We start from the raw sequence: 23,511 nt of genomic DNA, 5'->3' as shown, positions 1-23,511 counted from the left end.
GCGTCGTACCACGATATAAACCAAGTAAACGATAGACTACCAAAAACACCACTTATAACACCAGTTGAGCTATCAACATGGTGATAAGGTAGTGTGTACAGCTACCAAGATCCATCCCCAAATGCACGTCAACATCTAAACATACCTATAAAGATTTAACAGGGGGTGAGACGAGCTCAGCAAGTAACAGCTATGAATATAAACACATCTCACTTAGTTTAAAAGTATTTGGGAATAAAACATTCTTCTCACATCAACAAGAAAAATACATGGTTTTAAAGAGATCATCATTTCGGAATATTTGTCGAGAAAATAACGACAAACTTCAACCTAGTCTTCCACAAAATATAGCATTCAACTCCCAGAATTCTGTATTCTCCAAATATCATAAAAAAAATGTATGGATGCCATGATGCAACTCCATTTGAGAGCTGGACGATGCCAACATCTCATGCAACTCCATGTACCGGTACGAATCACGCGCGATGGCAGTGATCGGCCTTTATCACCATATGAAGTGCATAAATGCATATGTATGCATGTGAATTGACGTCAATTCTTTATTCCTTTTTGAATAGCTCATGATAAAAACCACAACTGATTCATGAAGGCAAACTGATTCATGAAGACAAAGGTACGATCCAAATCAATAAGAAAAGCATTGATTTAAATAATCGAATGCAACGTCATCCATGATTTAAATGGATTAGAAAAGAAAACCATATACTTTAATTTTATTTGCAAAAGAAGTAAAACATGAATATAAACATAGCACGGAACCACACCCCCACGTTACTTGCCTTTTACCCACAAGCGACGCAGAAAAATCGATCAAGAACGCCCAGAAGCAGTACCACCTGTACAGGTATGCTATTAGCACTAAAACACATTTAAAACACATAAAATATGAAGCGTCAACTCTATGTCTGAAAACGTCGCGTATACGCCTATATTTCGGAAAACCGAATAGAAACTGTATCACATGAAATGATACACTATTTTCAATTCAGAGTCAAACTAAAATTCTCGCTACTTAGACTTCGCTCCGATGAACGAAAAGAATACTTCGACTTGGATGTCGTATCTTCGAATCAATAACGATTATCGAAACGAATCAGACTATTGATCACATAAAATGATACGACACGAATTGCTTGATTTGATTTAATCAAACCACAATCGTCCAAGAATTACTGAGAAATCACCTTCGAAGAATTGACGATGAATCCAGCAAAATTCCGAAATTTCCAACTTTTCCCTCTTTTTTCCTCTTCTTTTTTTTCTTCCCTTTTTTCCTTTTCTCCTTCTTTCTTTTTTTTTTCTTCTCTTTTCTTTTCTTTTCTCTTTCTTCCTTTTCTTTTCTTCCTTCTTCTTCCTGGCTTCCTTCGCTCGGCGCTGGCTGCTTCGGCCGACTCTGGCTGCTAGCTCGGCGTTGCACGGCGGCCAGCAACGGCGCAGGCCCGGCGTGCAAGGCGGCGTCGCGCTGGTCCGGCCCGACGGCGACGCGCGGCGGACGGTGGCGCGGCGCAGCGGCAGCTCAGCGGTGGCGGGCGGTGCTGTGCGGCGCAGCAGGGGCGCGGCGGCTGGCGACGGGAGCTCGGCGGCGACCGGCAAGCCGGCGACGAGCTCGGCGCAACGCAGGGGAGAGAGACGCGCGAGCGAGAGAGAGAAGCGGAAAACGCGAGCGCCCAAAGTATCTGGATGGATCGGGTTGAGAATCGATCCATCCGATACTTATCCTTTTTTTATTTTTTATTTTAAAACAACGAACGGTCTAAATTTATTGGACTCGCTACGGGTCTCAAAATGCCCGGAACGGACATATGAACAGCAAAATGGGTTCGTCTCGACGAGATGAACGCAACCACGGTCTCCGATCGGCCATACGAGCAACGGATCAAAAAGTCAAAATTCGGTCAAAACTCTTTTATTTTTTTCTCCAAAAAATCGGTATTACATTAAACCTATCAGTAACATAATACAAACTTATTGGGTAGGGTGTCTCCCAACAGGATAGCTCACCGTAAACAGCCCGCACCGCTAGGTAGAAGGCCAACAAGTTCCCTGCTAACGAGTTCCTTACCTCTTGTCTACAGTTCATCCTAAAACTAAATGGGTAAGAAAATATGCAACAAAAAACTAGAATTCTTTATGCAAACTTATTTTACTCACAACAGCTTTATTCATTCTTCAACTAAGTTCAAGGATTATTGTTGCAACAAGATAAAAGGAATCAGCAGATGCCAGCCCTTAATCGGAGTCCAAATATGATCCACAAAAGGAGATAATAAAGTAATCTTATAGCTTAAGGGTAAAGGCCGCTGCTGTGCTCCTGAGATGCCAGAGTTGTCATACAAGGAATTAACTATAGTTCCATATGTAGCATTCTGAATGCACAACTCTTCCAGGATATCTGAGAAATAGCACTTCACGATGCCGAAGCTGTCACCGCCCCAATGCTGTGGTCAAAAATTTCAATCCAGTAGCCGTCAGGATCTTTGATGAATGCGATGCCTTTGATTGAACCTGCAGCCAAATACCATCTATTACATCTCTGCACTACGCATTACAAAGATTGTGTCAAATGAAACATAATTGGATACAAGGGAAAGATTGTGTCAAATGAAACATAATTGGATACAAGGGAATAAGCAAGTAACATTATTAATCATATGTCAGAGAGCACAGGAATCATCTTTGTTCCTCATGATCTTAGAAGCAAAGTTTTTCAAAGTTTTCATCAGCATTTTTTATGCATCCCTTCTGCATGCTAACTTGAAATGTTGAAATAGCCACCTTTCGAAAAGGAAAGGGGAAAAAGTGTACAGTTAGAAGTTTGCAATCACAATCAGGACAGCTCTAGAGATGCACAATGATGGACAGGGGAGGGAAGATGTGTGTATTCACCACTCCAGACAACATTAAGTTCACGTACTGCCAGATGGAAGCTAGAGCTCAAATAGTACCACAGGTTGCTGTTCTGGAAAAAACCACAGTATAAACTACTCCTATGTTTAGTAATACCATAACTGCACCAATCTTACAAAAACAAAAATAAGCCTTTACCTATTAAGTTCCCTTTTTGAATCAGCATTTCAGCATCAAGGCTGACCAATCAACACTGCATAATGGTGATAGTGAATAGCAACACAAAGAAATTAATTTACCAGCATCTGGTTTCTTCACAAACTCAACTCCAAGACGTTCAAAGCGCTCACAAGCCTTATAGACGTCATCCACGGTTACTCCTATATGACCTGAATGAAGAAAAGAAAACACAAGGGTTTGAGCAGCTAAGAAATTCATAGTTATTTTGATCAAATCTAAATCTAGTTATGTGATTTTAGAAACAGCAACAGTCATTTCAATTGCATTTGAATTTTCAAATCACATACCAAAACCACGAGGGTCTGAGTTCCCATTATGGTAACCTTTGAATTCAGGATCATTTTCAGTGCCCCAGTTGCTACAGTATCACCAACAGTTTATTAATTTGTTAGTGAGCATTTAGGCTACTGAGCAGAAATGAAGGATATCTTCACAAAGATACGGGGAAAGAAAATGTACTGGGTGAGCTCGAGCGTAGCTTTTTGTCTGAAAGTCCATGCAGTCCGCTCAATATGATCAGCAGGGGCTGAGACCACATCCTATAAGCACAAAGCAGAGTCAATGCACATAAGAACTTAAGAAGCACAAGTTGATTGTGCAAATTCTATTTTCCTGTGATGCGTAGTTCTGCCAGTCCATAGAAACTCGAACATAAGCATAAGTTGATTGTGCAAATTCTATTTTCCTGTGATGCATAATTCCACCAGTCCATAGAAACTTTTACCTCGTAACCAAGAAAATACAAACTGAACTTTAACTCAGTAAAATCCAACCTTTTCAGCAATCTGGCAGAGATAAAAAAGTAGTACACATGATAAGTATGCCACAAAGATGTACACACCAAATACTTAAAAATCCTTTCGATCCAAAACACCAAACAATGACTAAGTTAATCATTGTCTCGGTAGCAAGTAATGGTATCAACAGGAATGTAGATCCACAAAAGAAATTACTCTCGAATTTGTTCAGTATAGAAACAAACAGATATTAGTTTACATTAATTGCTTGATGTGATTACACAGAATTACTGTTGGTTTCTCTCACAATTCCTGTTTCTAAATGATGCTTTGGATTATCTTCCACCAATCCAACGCATAAATACAGAAACCTATCAAGTTGCCACATGATAAATAGTCAAGAGGCAACTGTGAGGCTTCATCACCATGATAGAGCAGTGCTCCTATAACTCTGCAGCCAAGTTGATATCGTTTGGATCAGAGTTTTCACAAGGATCATCCACAGTCTTAGGGCCCATATGGAAAGGGAGGCATGCTGTAGTAACTTTAATCCTAAGGATTTGGATCCCAAATCCCAATAACCCTATCCAAACAGGTCCTCAGAGTGTGTTTGGATATACAGATACACATGGATTTGGCCTAATCCCCTTGATTGGAAAGGAACTTGGTTCATTATTCCTTCCAATCCAAGGGGATTTGTCCTAACCCCCCTCAATCCAAACAAATCTGTAGTGGTAAATGAGTCCTCGATTGCTAGTGCGAACATATGAAATATGAATATCGCACAGCATTCCTCGAAAAACAAAGAATATTGCACAGCTGAAATATGCAGTTTTCTTGGCTTAGGATTAAAATGCAGATTCATAACCAATTAAACAAGTCATGCCTGATACACATGGATTTGATCTTATCCCTTTGATTGTTCAGGACAATACCTTCATTATTCCTTCCAATACAATCACACCCTTGGCGCCCGTTTGGATCGGACTAATCCTGTGCCCATCCACTTGGATAGGATGGAGATTAAGCCCATCCAAACGGGCCTTTATTGGTAATTGATACATCCAAAATTTGCATTTTTCTTGGCCTAGAACTAGAATCCTAGATCCACAACCATTTAAACAAGCCGTGCCAGAAAAGAGCTGACTCATTCAATGTACTATAGTCAAATTATCCAACAAAAAAACTTGATTAACCTAATCTATTGAGACATCTCATAAAATTGCGCACTTAGAAGAGTTGGCCATGTTAGTAGGAAAAGGGACAAAAACTAGAAATATACGGCGATCTAATTTGATAACATTTGCAGGGGACACAGGTTAATATCTAGCACCTAATGTAAATTTGGTATTATGATTAATGAAACTCTCACAATGGCAAGCACAATAGCACTACTCTAAATGGATGACTTTTACCGTGTATTCACTTGTAATTCTGTAGCTCACTAAATTGCTAAATTTGTAGCATCTTTGGCATCGCTGAGTTTGTATATGTTGTTCAATGATGTACCAGAGTTCGTTTCTAATTTAGACGCTGGTGATTTAGCAGCTACACTGAACCGAAGGAGAAAAAAAAAACCACCACTCTAAAATAGGATGGCTAATTTTCTCCTCTCTTAGTTGCTTCTTGCATTCGCATCATTTCTACTGAAGACTAGTAACGACCAAAAAAACATGTAAGGCAGCAGCTGTAACACCTAGGGTCGGCTGCAGCATATCATTTAGCTATCAAGTTATTGTTCAATTAAGGATTACATCCTATCTTTGGAGGTTGGTGTACATCAATAAGCTTATCGATTAGATGAAATAGTTAGAACTCTCGACTAGGTCAGGAGAGGTTATGTGCTGTTCGGAGTTAAGCAAGAATGAAACAAACAACCCCGCTAACCCCAAAATCCAGATCTATTCACTTTCCCTTGCACCTCTGTCCATCAAGCCATTGATGCTCAGCCTCTTTCTGCACTCTCCATGTTGTTTACCCATCACGAACTAGGTTCATAACATCAGCATTTGGACTTCAGTTTTCTTTTATCGTTCCACAGAACACAACATCAAACAATTTTCTGAAATTATCCAGAAAGCAAAACTAGGACAAAAATGCATGCAGTATCATGCAAGAATGGGCAGACGAAATTGCCATTCATCATCAGCACAACAAACAGCTTGGCAAATTGCTTTAACGCATACTGAGGGCAAGTTCTCAAGGCTACCTGTGGAACTGAATTTGGTAATTGGCAGGCTTGTACCATGGGAGTGTGCTATTGTTCACCATTGTTTATGTTCAAACGTCAATTGATGATAGCATGCATAACTTTATTAAAAACTCTGATGCTGTCCAGCCACAATGTGAGATTTTACTAAAACTTTGAAAAGTTATACTGTTTATTCCAATATTACGTATTTCACACGCCTGTCACTATGAGAATGGCAAGAATCAGCAACACTAGTTGCAGACAAGATTATTAATTTACATAACATCATTGATGAAATATGTCATTTTTTTGTTGACAGCTGCAACCGCCAGTGTCATCCACCTGTGACTCCAACTACATTTACTCACTAATCTAGGTTAAATTTGACCAAAAGAAAAATCATAGAGTGATTACAAATGTATATGCAATTCACATACCTTACAATCCATAACTTAGACTTCCCATTCTGTTCAAAATAGATTGCTGAATGGAATGTTAAAATGATTTTGAATTGTTATCGGAAATATTCTGAAACTGAGTCTTTGAGTTTTATGTTTCCAGTAGAGCTTATTTCTCCTTTAGGCCAGAAATAACCCGACTCAAAGTACATTTTACAATATTTCTAATTTCCCCATCATCACTCTGGCACAAGTATAAAAGGGAAACACCAATGCATGACCTTTTTTCCTTCCAAACATCCACACATCTAAATAGCATAGATATCACGAAGAATAGAGATGAGCTGTTAAATGTTTTCCTCTGCATGCATGGGTACAATATCTGAAGGAAGAGAAAGGAAGAAAACTCACGACATGCCCATCACACGTGAGTAGAAGTCAAGGCTCACTTTTGGGTCCTTCACACGTAACATCTGCAAACAAAGCAACAGACATTTTCATGATCATTACAGCAACCAGCGCAACAAAAAATGTCCATGGTAACAAGCTGTTACACCAATTGTTAATTACAAAACAATGGAGCGATAATAGTTTAGCACAAGAAAACTTAACGAAATCCATATTGAGTCATTCAGTTGTAAAGCATTGAAAACACCATAGTAGGAATACGAGCCCATCAAACATTTTAGGTCAAATTCTGAGATTTGATTCAAAAGTATCGGAACGCGCTTGGACTTGGATCCAGCCCCAATTCAGAGATCCAAGCTGGTTACATCCAACACATAATTTCTTGCATTCCAGGCAACAGTGATAAAAAAATCGACCGATTAGCCGATTAATCGGTGCTTGGCGGTGGACTGTGCAGATTTGGTGGAAATCGGGTCATTAATCGACAGACCGATTAATCGGAGGGAGGGAGGGGGTCCTAAACGTTATCCTCTTGCGCTCGCGTTTCCCATCCACCAGACTTCCGAGCCGGCTGCGCCTTTCCCCATCCTCCTCCTCATGCACACCTGCCACCGCCCCACCTCCCCCCCTCTCCCCTCCAACCCGTTGCCGCCGCCCCCCTCACGACGCAGCCGCCCCACCTCCCCACCGCCTGTCTCGGTGATTCCCCACATGACGCCGCCACCCCACCTACCCACCGCCCCCCTCCAGGCACGCCGTCGCTGCCTCCCAACAATAGTGCCATTGCCCAGCAGAGGTTTAGTGTTAGTGCACCGAAGAAGGTAGGGCCTATGGATAATTTTGTGAACCCAATTGATCCTTCCATCTCTATGATAAAGAGGCAACAAAATATAAATAACGCTATTGATAAGGAGAGAACTTATAAGGTGGGGCAATATTTGAAAAGATGGATGTACAAGAGAAATATTCCTTTCAATAGTATCGTTGATGATGACTTCAAGCAATTTTGTGATGCTCTTGGTCAGTATGGTCCAAATTGTTGGAGGTACAAAGAACTAAGGATTTGTTGAATCCACATGAACTAGAGAGGATGCAAACAGGGTGCTCTATCATGATCGATGCTTGGATGGACAAGAAAAGGAGGAGCATTATGAACTTGTGTGGGCATTGCAAGTTAGGGACTTCCTTTATAGAATCAAAAGAGACTTCTGCTGATGCACACACAAGTGCATATATATTTAGTTATGTGGATGAGTGCATTGATAAAATGGGCCCCGAAAATGTTATGCAAGTAGTCACGGATAATGCTTCCAACAACATGGGAGCAAAGGAGATGTTAAAGGAGAAAAGGCCAAGCATATTCTGGACTTCATGTGGAGAAAAGACCTCAACTTAATGGTAGAAGCAGTTGGCAAGTTGAAACAATTCTCTCCTACAATCACTAAATCCAAAGAAATGACAATTTTTATATATTCGTATCATGCCACATTGTCCTTGATGAGAATTCATAAAAAAAAGAGATTGTTAGGCCGGGTGTGACAAGATTCGCTTCTGCATTTCTTACCTTGCAAAGATTGCTTGCTAAGAAAAAGCAATTAAGAGAAATGACTTGTAGTGAGGCTTGGGAACAATGCAAGTACACAAGGTCAACGAAAGGAAAGCCAGCATATTCCACAATAATGAGTAGGGGCTTTTGGAACAATGCTGCTCTTTGCACCAAGGTTTTTGAGCCATTGGTGAAATTGCTTTGCTTGGTCAATAGTGATGGTACATCTATGGCCTCTATGTATGGAGAACTTTTAGAGGCAAAGAAGGCCATCAAGCTTACTGTGGGAAATTCAGAAAGAGACTATAATGTGATCATTGGAGCCATGGAAAGCAAGATGCGTGGAAGGCTTGATTCTCCATTGCACATGGCGGCATACCTCTTGAATCCTTGTTATAGCTATGTGGATACATCAATCTTTGGAGATGTAGAAATCATGACTGGCTTCATGGATGTTATTTAAATGTTTTATCAAGGAGATAATGATAAGCAAAATCTCGCTCTTAATGTAGACTTGCCTATGTTTAGATATCAACAAGGCATGCTTGGGAAAGCGGTGGCCACAAAAGCAATTCACAATGATAATTTTGCTGCTGGTAAGCTTGTGTGTTCTTGCAAAATTATCATACATATACATACTTAGAAATGCATTCTTAATTGTAGGGTTGTGGTGGTCAACTTACGGATTGCAAGCTCCTACGTTGCAAAGAATGGCTAACAGGATACTGATCTTGACCTCAAGTGCATCTGGATGTGAAATGGTAACTCTCACAATCCCACTATTGAAATCTTTAGCTTGCTAAATCCTCACCAAAATATCCTAACTAGTTCTTATTTTGCAATTTGAAGGTAGATGCAAAGAGGAGAAACAAACTAGATGTGTGTCATGTGAGCAATCTAGTCTTTGTTCAATTTAATGGAAGAATGACGGATAAAAGAAAGAAGTGTTCTATCTATAGTGATGTCCTTCTGGGTGAAGATGCTTCCCATGCACATGATTGGATATGTGAATGTGATGAAGAGGTTGATCCAACAACAAGGTTGTCATATGATGTAATTGATGAAGCAATGGGGACCACAGAAGCAATGGAGCCTCGTAGGAGCCAAAGAGTGAGAGAGCTCTATGAAGTAGAAGAATTTGTTTTTGAAGATTACAAACAAGAGTTCAATATGAAGGAAGAGATTGAATTTGAGTCCGATGGTGGTGGGGTGGTTTCAACCAAAGAGAATGAATAGGATGAACCAATGGATATTTGAGCCTACAACTTGTCAACTTATTTATTTTGCTACATAGAACTTATTTGAGTTATGCTGGGGATGATCTCCCGCTCCCCCCCCCCCTCTTCGGAGGGTACCACGAAGTCTACTAGAAATATTGCATGCTTGTCGTTGTGGCTTTGTTTCAGGGACTTCAGATCGCAGAGCGCCGTCGGTCGAAGGGTGTAGGCGCGCCCGCACCTTCGATCTCCCGTACCGGCGAAGACGAGGGCGATCTTAGGCTGACGGGCGAAGTCTAGGCCCGCGGTCCGGAGCGATCGCGGCGGGCGAAGATGCAAGCCGACCTTCGCTCGAGGGACGAAGGCTATCTGACGGACATCCGAGCAGAGAACGCTTCGATACATCTTCGGAGGCAGGAATCGCTGCGGGACAGTGGACCCATTTTCGGTCATCCGGGGTAGGGCTGTAATTATGTAATTGTGCTTATCTGTACCATAATACTCCCGGATATTCCTAGAATGTAGCCGGTGAGGGGATATGATTTGTAAAACGCACCTGTAGTGGCCGGGTACGGGCTATAAATAGGGCCGCACTGTATCCGGAAAGGGGATGAAAAAAGACTGTTCCACCACGTGTCACTCTGAGGGTCTTTCGATATCTCCGTACCCGAAGGCCCGCCTTGTCTGGGATTCCGGTCCCAACAGTTGACGCCGTCCGTGGGGATCGAACCCTTCGACGACATGCCACCCAAGAAGAAATCGAAGCCAGCCAGAACAGTGGAAGCATTGTCGGAACCTCCAGTCGCAGCTGGGCCTTCGGTCGAAAGACCCACTTCGGCCATGCCAGGATCAAATAATGCTTCGGCCGGTGGAACTTCGGGCGGACGAGAGCAACATTGCGAAGTTGAAATAGCGCCACAAGGACCAAGTGATGGCCGCCAAGGCGAAGCAGTCCGGGTTAACGCGGAGCCGATACGGGTCATGGAACCAATAGATCGTACGCACTTCGAGCCTTCGGCAAAAGAAGGCGAAAGGGCACGAAATGAAGAATGGGAAGACCTTGACGACTTCGCAGAGTTTGAAAACGAGGAAGAAATGAATGAAGAAAGAACAGCAAGGCTAGAAGCCGAAGTGTTGGAAAGGCAGATAGCGCAGAAGAAGCGCATGTTAGATGGCCTAGCAACAAGTCGAAAAGCCGCAGAGTACCGCAGGCGGGCAGATGAAGCTAGGAAAACATTGGAGAAAATCCAGGAGGAAATCGATATGCCGCACCAAACGGAAGGCATGTATCGCCAGGCGACGCTGCCGAGAGACATGGTACGAGCTTCGCAGGAGCTTCGGCGGAGGTCGTCCACGGGAGACCTAGAGTCCCCATTGGCCATGGATCTGCAAAATCAGCCATGGCCGCCAGGGTTCAAGATGCCCAGAGTGGTTATGTTTAACGGAGAGTCTAACCTAAGGGAATTTGTAATGAGTTTCGAAGCGGCTGTGAAGTCTACCGGAGGGGATGGTACAACCTTGGCGAAAGCCTTTGTATTGGCCATAAAAGGGATAGCAAGATCCTGGTACTCCGCGTTGCCCCCGGGATCCATATCTTCATGGGAGCAATTGCGTAGTGCATTGTACAACAAATTTCAGGGAAACCGAGCAGACAAAATTACCGCAACCGACCTCTTCGCACTGAAACAGCAACCAACAGAAACCTTGCAGAGCTACATGCGCCGCTTCGTACACATATGTTGTCAAGCGAAGGGGCTGAGCGAAGATACAATCATCGATGCGGCAATACAGGGCATCAGAGGAGGGCTATTAGCAGGAAAGCTCACGAGAAAAAGACCCAAAAGCGTGCAAAAGCTGCTTAACAAGATGAAAGAGTACTCAAGATCTGAGCTCGATCATCTCCGAAGGAAAAACGAAATGGTAACCTCCAAAGTAAAACCATATACACCAGCTAGAGAGGCAGTCAGTAGCAATCCTAGAGACAGATTACACCATCCAAGAAAGCCTGAAGTTTCTGACTATCTAAGGCAAAAAGAAGTCAATCAGATTAATTCCAGCCTATTCGAAGCCGCTCAGGAGCAAGCAAAGCTCACAGTGTGGCCAATAGGGGAGGCCGAGCCGGTAGAGGAAGAGGCCGTGGAGGCCAAGGAGGATGGGTTCCGCAGGACCCAACAACCTTTTACTGCGAGCTGCATGGCGAAGGAGCCGGCCACCGGACCAAGCAGTGCCCGCAGGTCGTAGCTATGAAAGAGAGCTTGGCGAAGCAGTCTCTTGATCACGCAAGGACCGTACACCATGCAGTAAGTTTCGGGAGAAGCGAAGGGTGGCAAAACCACAATCAGAACATGGCGTTCGCGAACCAGTGGCAACAAATTCCTGCACCGCAGTATACACCTGCAGCCTCAGCTCAGTTTGATCAAACGATGCAAATGAACCTCCAGGGGCAGCTACCTCCGCCACCACCGAGGCCTGCGATTGAAGCACCACCAGAAAGCAGCAAGTCCGTGAACACGGTAAATCGTGGGTACAATGTGGTATTGGCCATCTCAGGGGATCTAACCAGCAGACAGAATCTAAGAGACAACGAAAAGAATATGTGCGAAGGGTCAACCACGTCGGAGTGGGACCAACGTACATTCATTCAAGATGGTCAAACACTCCCATTACATTCTCGCAAGAGGATATGAGGGTCTTAGACTACCCACACACAGATGTCTTCGTCACTACAGTAAACATCTCGGGAAATGAAATGCACAGGATCTTGATCGACGGAGGAAGCTCAGCGGACATCATCTTTGCTGATGCTTTCGACAAAATGGGGCTGCGACGAAGCGACTTAAAGCAAGCTGGATCACCGTTGCTAGGCTTCGGCGGAAATACAATCAACGCTCTGGGAAAAATAACAATCCCAGTGTCGTTTGGCGAAGGGACGAGTTTCCGCACGAAAGACATTACCTTCGATGTGGTGGACATTGATTACCCATACAATGCGATATTTGGCAGGGGAGTCCTCAATACATTTGGAGCAATACCACACCATGCGTACTTGTGCATAAAGATGCCTGGTCCTGAAGGAGTCATAAAGGTATTGGGAGACCAACAAGTGGCCAGACGAATCGAAGTAGGAATAACTCTAGGAAGACGAAATGTCCACATGATAACAGACCCTTCGACGAATTGGGAGGAAAGTTACAACCAGTCGAAGATAAGCAAAGCAGCAAAGGCTGCACCAGAAGGAGCGACCAGAATAGTGCAGCTACAACAAGGAAAACAAGATAAAAAAAATCACTATAGGAGCGGAGGCTCCAGCGGAGGACCAACAGCAACTTATAATGTTCCTCCACGGTAACGACGATGTTTTCGCTTGGTCTCCTAAGAACCTGCAAGGAGTAAGTCGGGAAATCATTCAGCACAGCTTAAATGTGGACCCTAAAGTGAAGCCAAAGAAGCAAAAGCTTAGAAAAGTTTCAAGCGAAAGAGAAAAAGCAGCGAAGGCTGAAGTGAAAAAACTGCAAGATGCCGGAGTCATACGCGAAGTAATGCACTCAGAGTGGCTGGCTAACCCAGTGTTAGTAAGAAAAAGCAACGAAAAATGGAGAATATGCATCGACTTCACAGACTTGAACAAAGCTTGTCCCTAGGATGACTTCCCATTGCCTAGAATTGACCAGCTGGTAGACTCCGCGGCTGGTTGCGAGATATTAAGACCAGATATGGATGGCGAAGGAGGACGAGGACAAGACAAGTTTCAGAACCTCCTTCGGCATATACTGCTTCATGAGGATGCCCTTCGGCCTCCGAAATGCTGGCGCAACCTTCACCAGGTTGGTGCAGGCAGTACTAAGTTCACAGCTAGGACGAAATGTCTTGGCCTAGTTGATGACATAGTGGTCAAGAGTACCAGAAGGAGCTAACATCTCGAAGACCTGCGTGAAACCTTCGAAAGCCTGCGAAAAGCAGGGCTAAGGTTGAACCCAGAGAAATGTGTCTTTGGAGTACAATCCGGAAGGCTACTAGAGTTCTTGGTATTGAAGAGAGGCATCGAAGTGGAACCTCAGAAGATACAGGCGATAATAGATATGAAACCCCCACAGAACAGAAAGCAAGCTCAACACCTGGCAGGAAGATTGGCGACATTGAACAGATTCATTGCAAAATCTGCAGAGCGAAGTTTACCGTTCTTCAAAGTGTTAAAAAGTTCCGACCCGTTCAAATGGGATGCAGAGCAGCAAGTAGCCTTCGATGAGTTAAAAAGCTACCTGACGAAGCTTACAGCGCTGTCCAGTCCGGATCCAGGCGCGGATTTGTTGTTATACATAACGGCATCCCCTTCGATAGTCAGCGTTGTACTTGTGCAGGAAAGACCCGAAGACAACAAATTGCGCCAAGTCCCAATATATTATGTATCCGAAGCTCTGGCAGGCCAAAAAAGACATACACAGAATTAGAAAAGGTAGCATATGCACTAGTGATGGCATCCCGCAAGCTTCGCTATTATTTCACGTCTCACAAGATTACAGTACCAACTTCCTTGCCTCTTCGCGACATGTTTGAAAACAAAGAAACCATTGGAAGAATAGCGAAGTGGGCCACGAAGGTCGCCCCATTTATGATTATTTTTGTGACAAGAACATCATTGAAATCGCAAGCATTGGCAGACTTCGTGACGGAATGGACTCCCCTAACCGAAGCCCCGGATGATGAACCGCTAGAATCTATCTGGACCGCATATTGCGACGGAGCTTGGGGAGCTACAGGAGCAGGAGTTTCGGCGATATTATTCTCACTTTCGGGGACAAAGCTCAGATATGCCGCCAGATTAGAGTTCCGTTCTACAAACAATACGGCGGAGTACGAAGCGGTCCTCCTGGTACTTCGCAAGGCAAAGCCTTTGGGCGCCCAGAGAGTGTTGGTTAAAACAGACTCAAAGGTCATAGCAAGTCAAATTGACAAGATATTCCAGGCAAAAGAACCAGAGCTGGTTAAGTATAGAGCAGCGGTGCGAAGAATGAAAAAATACTTCCTGCGATTCACAGTCAAGAGTATATCAAGAAATGATAACTTTGAAGCAGATGAGCTAGCAAAAGCGGCTTTGCAGAACCTGCCTATGCCTTCAGACGTTTTCTACCAAAAGCTGAGTGAACTAGCCGCTGAAGACACTTTGAAGCAAACACGTCCCGTTGCGATGATCGAAAGCGAAGACTGGCGCTCTCCAATACTGGCTTATCTTCGTGGCCAGAGCAACATCGAGGATCATGTCGGGGAAAAGCATATGGCCCAGAGAGCTAGAAACTACAAAGTTATGGGAAATAATTTGTACAAGACCGGAGTCTGTGCACCATTCTTGCGATGCATATCTCAGAAAGAAGGACAGAACCTGCTAAAAGAAATTCACAGCGGGTTGTGTGGTTCTCATGTGAGCACAAGGGCTCTAGTCGGAAAAGCATATAGGCAGGGTTTCTATTGGCCGACGACAGTGAATGATGCGGATCAAATGGTCCGAAGTTGTCAGCAGCGTCAGTTCTGGGCGAAGGGGTCAAACAGACCCACGACAAAGACACAGCTCATTCCGCCGATTTGCCCACTAAGGCGATGGGGCATCGACATTGTTGGCCAGCTGCCACCTGCTCCAGGAAATTTGCGATATGCTGTAGTTACGGTAGAATACTTCTCCAAATGGGTGGAGGCAATGCCACTCGTAAGCATAACATCAAGAAACATACAGAAATTCCTATGGCAGAATATTGTATGCCGCTTCGGAGCACCAAGCGAAGTAACAGTAGACAATGGCACTCAATTCGATAGTACCAGTTTCAGGGATTTTTGCAATAGCTTGGGGATAAAAGTAATTTTCGCATCCGTATACCACCCACAATCTAATGGGGCAGTTGAGAGAGCGAACGACATCGTCTTCGCTGGTATCGCGAAGCGTCTGCAGGGGCTGCCAAAAGGGAAATGGGTCGAAGAATTGCCCAAGGTACTATGGTCATTAAGAACAACGGTTGCAAGACCGACAAGATTCACGCCATTTCGCCTCCTTTTCGGTGAAGGGGCATGACCCCAGAGGAATGCAAAACCAAATCATTTAGGGTCGGAAACGAACCAGAGCAAGACGAAGAGTCATCATCGAAGGATGCCCTCAAGGAAGTGAGATTGCAGGCCACTGAAAATCTGGCTAGGTATCAACAAGAGACAAGAAAATGGAGAAATAGGAATATATCCGAAAAAAACCTTCGCCCCCGGAGATCTGGTGCTGCGAAGATTCGGTACAACATCGGTGGGAAAACTTCAGAGTAAATGGGATGGTCCTTTCTTAGTCAATAGGTCGTTAAGACCCAGCTCATATCATCTAGCTAACATTGAAGGTGAGGAGCTTCCACACACCTGGAATGCAGACAATCTCCGCAAGTTCTACGCCTGAAACTCAGCGGCCAAGACGAAGAGTTATATGTAATTTTTCTTTATGCAATCTTTTCGTGTAATCAAATTGTAAGGGAACTGCACTCTTTTCCTCACAGGGGACCCTTCGTTAAGGGGTGAGGTTTTTAACGAGGCAGGAACCCATGTAAACATATTGATATAGTAGTATCCCCAGAAAATACTGCTTGTTTTGAGTACTAGTAGTTTATCGTCGAAGTGCGCCAACCTAAGGGTGGATTGGTGCACCAATCGACGACTGGAGGGCCGCACGTGGGCGGCGCGAAATGAGGTGCGAAGTGTCAACGAAAAAAGACGTACACTTTCGACCGCTAAAAAAAGGGGTACAAAAAAACATACGGGGGCTAAGAATGCCTGCCCCCGCACCAAAGGAAAAACAAACGTTTGGAAGAAAAGCCGAAGTGTCGTCCGACCTACGAGAAGGCGGTGTACTTCGAGCAGAAGTCAGGGGCTAAGAGTGCCTGCCCCCGCATCAAAGGAAAACAAACCTTCGAAAAAAAAGCCGAAGTGTCGTCTGACCTACGAAAAGGCGGCGTACTTCGAGCAGAAGTCGGGGGCTATGAGTGCTTGCCCCCGCAGCGAAGGAAAAACAAACTTTCGGAAGAAAAGCCAAAGTGTCGTCCGACCTACGAAAAGGCGGTGCACTTCGAGCAGAAGTCAGGGGCTAAGAGTGCATACCCCCGCACCGAAGGAAAAACAAACCTTTGGAAAAAAAAACCAAAATGTCATCCCACCTACGAAAAGGCGACGTAGAAGTCGGGGGCTAAGAGTGCCTACCCCGCACCGAAGGAAAAACAAACCTTCGAAAGAGAAGCCGAAGTGTCGTCTGACCTAAGAAAAGGCAACGCACTTCGAGCAGGAGTCGGGGGCTAAGAGTGTCTGCCCCCGCACCGAAGGAAAAACAAACCTTCAGAAAATAAGTCGAAGAGTCGTCCAACCTAAGAAAAGGCGATGCAAATAAAAAAAAAGAGAAAAGTAAAACAAACAACTAACACAAAAGCGTCCGATAAACAACATAAATCTCTATCAGCCGAAGTTACCTGCGACCAAAAATCGAGGAGGACGGCATTTAGAAAACTATTCCTGTGCAATCGCAGGCACCTGCGGCAAAAAATCGGGGGGACGGCGTTGTTCGGTACGTCGTGCCAGAAGTGCCCCCCTAAGACCTGGAAACGTCTCAAATCGCAAACGCCGCTTCGAGCGCGGTGCCATCGAAGTGCAACAAAAGAAAACAAGTGATAATGTAAATACAAAATTTATTCCGCAGAGCAATCAATATCAGGATCAACAAAATCCTTATACCGCCGACTGAAAGCAAACTGAAAAGCAATGCCTTCGCTCGCGTGAAAACGCATGGTTGGGGCCAGTGGGGCCCCAACATGAGTCGAATACAATGGAGATGCTCGAAGACCATCTTCGCCGCCGTCGTGTTCTATTACTTGCGAAGAAGGGCCACGGCGATAGCAAAGTTGCGGCCGGTGCAGGAGGGGCTCGTCATCTTGAAACTCAACCTTCGGCTCAAGGAGCATAGATGGACCTTTGACATCTCCCCTCGCGGTACAGCGCAGGTCGCGCTCAGCTCGGCGATTAGCTAGCGTCGAAGGGCTAAGGGATTTCCAAAACGTTTTCGTCCTAGCATTCATAGCATCATACGCTCTACACTTCGCATGCCAATACCACTCCAGCTCGACATCGGCATGACAGCGGTGAAAAGATTCCCAGCAAGACCAAAACACATAAAAATTATCCTTCATCATGGTCATAGGGACAGCCTCTTCGGCTACCTGCGCAGTGTCCGAAGGAAAGACTTGCGCAGGGAGCGCAACAAGTCAAAAACACTTCGAAACAAATGTAAAATATATTACGTCACCAATGTGCATTACATTGCCAGATCACAAAAGCGAAACTAAAAACGAAACGACGCTTCGCGCTGAATCATCCCACCTTTCCAGTATCTTCGGCCGTCGCAGTTGTTGCTTTAGACGAGGGATGATCCCTCGTCTTGGCCTGCAAAAAGAGATTTCATTAAAAAAATATATATATTTATGTGCTACGACCAGATAAGAGAATAAGTAATGTAAAGCAGCGTACCTGCTGCCGGTTCATCTCCGCTTCTTGAAGAGCAAGCTCGCGCCAAGTTTACACCAGTAGTTGGTGGTAAATGATCGAGCGGTGCTCTTCGATGCCCTCGTAACGGCCGAAGTCGACATGTCCACCGGATACTGGAAGGTAGGTTTCTGAAGAGCAGTATGATGGTCACAGCCCGTCATCTCAATCGATTGCATGAGACTTCGGGCAGCGACCATCGCGCAAAAGTAGCCGTAAAGTTGAGCAGCAGGCAGAAGGCTTCCACTAGTTTCATTGATCCAACCTATAAGTCCTCCGAGCCCGACAAGATCAATTGTTAGGGGAGTCGCCGAGGCACCAATACCTTCGAAGGTATGGCTGATGGCTTCGCATGCGGCAACTGCCTTCGGCTCGAGCTCCCCAATCACGTTAAGAGCATCCTCGAAAAAAGCCTTCGCCTCGCTCAATTCGGCTTGCAGTTGTTGCGCCTTAGCTTTCTCCGATGCACAAAGTGCCTGCAGGTCGCACACTTGCGCCTCGGAAGACTGTAGGTTTTAGCGCAGGCAGTTCACTTCGTCTTCAGCAATTTGCTTCTCCGAGCGAAGGGTGCCGAGTTCCTTTTCAAGCTGTTCCAGGCGAGATTCAGCATCCCTCGCTCGACGCGATAACTCGCGCTTCTGGCCTTCGGCTTTTTTGGTGCGCTTTTGCAACATATCAATTTGTGCGTGTGCGCTCCAAGCCCGGGCTTCGGATTTCTCAGCTTGCTTGCGCTGAGCCCGCGATAAAAGCAAAGCCTGGAATGTCGCACACATGTGAGCAAAATACTAAGTACAATAATATCAAAAAATATCGGTATACCTTCGCAATGGCCACGTCGGAAGCGTCGAGGAGCTCCTTGGAGGGTTTCTGGCCAAGCGGGATTTCAAGCTCGGGGAGGACGAAGGTGTTAAAAATCTTCTTCGCATCATCAACCTCCCCGGCGCTTGATTCGAAAGAGGTAGGCTTGAACGCCTCAGGCGCTATGGCCTTCGCGTCAAGCAGCCCGCCGAGGCCCATCAATCCCTTTCCGCCGCGGCGAGGCGCACTCGGTGTCAATGCCTCAGTCCCAGAAGACGAACTAGAGGGCGAAGAGGGCGAAGAGTATGCTACCACTTCAACATTATCGGTACCCTCAGTTTCGTGTTCCCGAGTGGTAGCCTCAAGGACTGTTCCCGTCTCTATCACCTCCTCGTCATCGCTCAGGATTAGCGTTGGAAGGTCCATGTGCGAGCAGAACAATGACTTCGAAGCCTGGCCCTCCTAGGTGCCTTCGGGAGTTTCCCGCCTAGGCACATCACGTGACGCGGCGGAACCCTCCGGAGACGTTTCTGCATGGGCAACTTCGGGGGCAACTTCGCGTGGCCTCTTCCGGAGGGCGAGAGCCTTATTCGTCCGACCTCCCTTCGGCGATTGCTCAGGATGCTTCCTTTTCGTTGAAGAACCACCAGCGGCCTCTTCGCCTGCACCCGCTGCCGGAGACCCTTCCCTACCACCCTGCAGCACGGTGTTGACCTTCGGCCTTTCAAGATAGGATAGGCCTCGGTATTCAAAGACTCCATTCAATCTTCGAATGAGGCCTTGTTCGGCGCACAACTGTGCTTCGCCCCGTGTAAACTTGCCGACAAGCATCACAGCTCTGGCCTCCACTTCGGCCACCGACAAATCTAGAAAATATCAAAACCATTAAGCAAATAAGGCCGAAGACATAAAATATATATGAATGCTCTACGGGCAAACAGGTACCTGCGAAGCCGTGCACAGGAGGGTGGGGCCGGCAAAGCCCCTCGAGCCCTTTTTCCCCAAATTCCAGGATAGTCCAATCCCGACTAAGGGGCCAAACCCCAGCAGCTATGAACTCCTCCACCAGGTCGCGAGTAGAAAGATATTTCGCGCACCTGGCGAAAGCCTCAAGGGCTGTTTGTTGCAACGATTTCAATCGCACGTCTGGCACGCGATTTCTCTTGACCTCTTCGCATTTCGATACGAGAAATTCTTCGGTGTCCACCTTGTGGCAGAACCACCATTGAGTCCAGTCACTGAGCCATTTATTCTTGTACACAACGACGGGCGTAGTTAGCCCAGCACGGTACGCGAAATTTAAGCAGTCGTAGTGAGCCTCGCTCTGAACTCCACGAGCGAAAACCGGTTTGGGTTGATGATGAAGTCGGTGTGCGGCAGCGAAGGCCCTAGCGGATGCCTTCACACCTTCCGAACAAGCAGCCCAGGCGAAGAGCCCCATCCTCACTATTGCGTTGGGTGTCAGTTGGTGGAGATAGACTTCAAATAATTTCAATACTTTAATGACCATGTCATCGCATGGTAGGCGAAGACCCGCTTGGAAGTAATGGACAAACACAACCGCTTCGTCATCTGTAGGCTCCGGTGTCTCCTGTCGACCGGGAAGCCGAACCTTTGAAACATCACTAATTAACCCTTCCTTCACAAGGCTGGCCAACACTTCGCTATCCACCTTGGACTGCCCGATCTAGTATGTCTTCGGGCGAGAAGATCGGAGCTTCGGCGCCATTTGGTTCAAAGAGGCTGACTCGAACAGCAAACTGCGCGAAGAGCTAAAAACCGGGGCTTCCTCCGAAAGGCTCGAGAAAACTAAGGAGGCTTCATATGAGAGCGACGGCTTCAGCAAAGGCGCGGTAAAAAATATTGACAGCAGCGTGATATTTATAGTGTAGGGCGGTGGCGGTTAGAACTGCCCGCATCGAAAATTGAACCAGCGGGAAAAACCATGCTTCGGTATACATCAAGAGCATTAAATGCAGGCAGTTACTAAGGAACTTTTCGGCAGTTACCAAGGAGCCGTCTGGTAATCTATGACCAAATATATATATATATATATAACAATAATCTTCAACGACATGCATTTGCTCCAGTAGACTTCGACAGACCGAAGGGGACAGCGTTGAAACATCTTGCAGACTACAGGTTCGGCCTATCGAAGATAAACCTTACCAGTAGAGGGCTACTGTTGGGGATGATCTCTCGCCCCCCCCCCCCCCCTCTTCGGAGGGTACCACGAAGTCTACTGGAAATACTGCATGCTTGCCATTGTGGCTTTGTTTCAAGGACTTCATCTGCAAGAGGCGAAGATCGCAGAGCGCCGTCGGTTGAAGGGTGTAGGCGCGCCCGCACCTTCGATCTCCCGCACCGGCGAAGACGAGGGCAATCTTCGACCGACGGGCGAAGTCCAGACCCACGGTCCGGAGCGATCGTGGCGGGCGAAGATGCGAGCCGACCTTTGCTCGAGGGACGAAGGCTATCTGACGGACATCCGAGCGGAGAAGACTTTGATACATCTTTGGAGGCGAGAATCGCTGCGGGACAGTGGACCCGTTTTCGGTCGTCCGGGGTAGGGCTATAATTATGTAATTGTGCTCATCTGTACCATAATACCCCCGGATATTCCAAAAATGCAGCAGGTGAGGGGGTAGGATTTGTAAAACGCACCTGTAGTGGCCGGGTACGGGCTATAAATAGGGTCGCACTGTATCCGGAAAGGGGATGAAAAAAAACTGTTCCACCACGTGTCACTCCGAGGGCCTTTCGATATTTCCGTATCTGAAGGCCCGCCTTGTCTGGGATTCCGGTCCCAACAAGTTAGATGAACTATGTGTCTATGTGTGAATTGTGATTGTGTGAACTACTATTATGTGTGAATTGCGGTCATGTGTGCTGAAATGTTGTCATTTTTATCTGTTTTTGAGATTTTTTTTAGTCTATTTTTATGTGTTTGGTTGAATTAGAATGATTGCTGCCATTTTTTGGAATTTATAGTTTATATTTGAAGCACATACTCATAGATTGTTATTTATTTTGCAGATTTATCACCTTCCGATCAAGCATTCGTCATCAAAACTACAACATCAAGCCATCAAGTTAACACTTTGTTGTCCTAGTTATTTCTTAGCATCTTATACATGTTTACATAAGTATTTTATACCAACCGATTAATTCAGCTAATCTCTGATTAACCGATTAATCCCTACTCCCCAGCTGGCCGATCAGCTACCGATCAACAATTTTTTTAACATTGCCAGGCAACATGAGCAGCAATAAATTGGGATAAGGAAACAGACAAACAGGATATCTAGGGACTGAAAAGCCTTCAATGCTGCATAAAAAAGCACAAAAAATCATCAAAGATCCTCATTTAAATGTAATTAGCTATTCGTTTCCCAAATTTTATACCCAGCTACGAGAAGCACCGACGGATCATTCCTCAGTTCAACAAGTGTCCGACGAATTGCTTAGATTAAGTCCGCACATCGAACCCAAAAGGGGAAACATTTAACTGAATAACACACATCCGTGTCTGATGAACAACGGGTGAAATAGACAGTAAAGAGCGGCTTACTGTTTGCTGCAAGAAGTAGCCCTTGGTGGCCGGATCGATCTCGGTCTGAAGCCCCGGGTTATTGGTCGGCGTCTCCTTCGGCCCCGACGACGTCGACATGGCGGCGGGCGAGATCCGGCCGAATTTCTGCAACCCAACGAGAAATGGCGGGTGAAACCAGCGAAATTAACTCAATAATCCATCAAAGGAAAGCTTCAAGTACGGAATCCTGGACCTTGGAAGTGCGCGGTGCGGGAGATAAGCGGTGAGGGGGAGAGGCGGCGGGAGAAGGCGCAGGCGGAGGAGAGGAGCGAGGCGGCGGCCATGACGAGTGGCACCGGGGTTAAGTTATAGGATAACGAGAAAATGGCTAGCTGGTGCGTACGGCTTATGGGTTCATCGGTCGGGCTTGTCGCGACTCCTGCCGCACCAGGTGCGACGCACGTGTCCGGTGCACGCCTTTGGTGGTCTCGCCAGCTGGTCATTCGTAGCTGCACGACAATGTTTAAACACAACTACACAAGAAAAAAACATATCTCTATTTTTGAAAGAGAATCTCTATATTTATGAAAAATATCAGTAGATATTTAAGATATAAGAAAATTTATCTTTAAGAATAAGAAAGAAGGACTCCAGAGGCTATACGACACCCCCTATATATACGGAGCCAGAAGACCCTATAGAGGACAAATCGATACAACTCTATTGAATTCATTCAAGGCTGCAGAAGCTCTGAACCCTCGAGTATTCTGTAACTTAGATTTATATTAACATTTCTTCCCGACTACTCATAAGGGAGCCCTCTGACTAGATATAGATATATCTAAGATAGCCAAGTTCCTCCTTACAAATAGTTCTAAAGATTAATACAAGATCAACATGACGTAGGGATATTATCCTAAGGGAGACTTATATAAAATCTTATGTGTGCTATGTGATTCGTCTACTAGAAACATCACGTACTCTTTCAACAAGTTCATAAGATCGACAGTTTGCCATCATCAACAGCTAGCA

The 23,511-nt window shown here is 45.5% G+C and overlaps 2 protein-coding genes across 2 annotated transcripts; both read right to left on the bottom strand.

Annotated features, from left to right (window-relative positions):
* Nucleotides 1-2,159: 2,159 nt before the first annotated feature.
* LOC133888671 (lactoylglutathione lyase) lies at nt 2,160-22,882 on the bottom strand. Its single transcript, XM_062328997.1, has 8 exons — nt 22,734-22,882; nt 22,519-22,653; nt 6,846-6,907; nt 3,833-3,893; nt 3,568-3,647; nt 3,396-3,466; nt 3,168-3,257; nt 2,160-2,526 (listed from the first exon to the last, which is right to left on the bottom strand). Exons 1-8 carry the CDS (start codon nt 22,821-22,823, stop codon nt 2,429-2,431), a joined length of 687 nt encoding a protein of 228 aa, XP_062184981.1. The 5' UTR covers nt 22,824-22,882; the 3' UTR covers nt 2,160-2,428.
* On the bottom strand, nt 18,145-22,512 carry LOC133888669 (uncharacterized). The gene is made up of 2 exons (XM_062328995.1): nt 18,969-22,512; nt 18,145-18,904 (listed from the first exon to the last, which is right to left on the bottom strand). Exons 1-2 carry the CDS (start codon nt 19,371-19,373, stop codon nt 18,665-18,667), a joined length of 645 nt encoding a protein of 214 aa, XP_062184979.1. The 5' UTR covers nt 19,374-22,512; the 3' UTR covers nt 18,145-18,664.
* Nucleotides 22,883-23,511: the final 629 nt, after the last annotated feature.

The sequence above is a fragment of the Phragmites australis genome, chromosome 13, assembly GCF_958298935.1.
Source record: "Phragmites australis chromosome 13, lpPhrAust1.1, whole genome shotgun sequence".
Taxonomy (NCBI): Eukaryota; Viridiplantae; Streptophyta; class Magnoliopsida; order Poales; family Poaceae; genus Phragmites; species Phragmites australis.
Note: the sequence above shows the minus strand (reverse complement) of the source record. Positions and strands in the feature narration are given on the sequence as shown.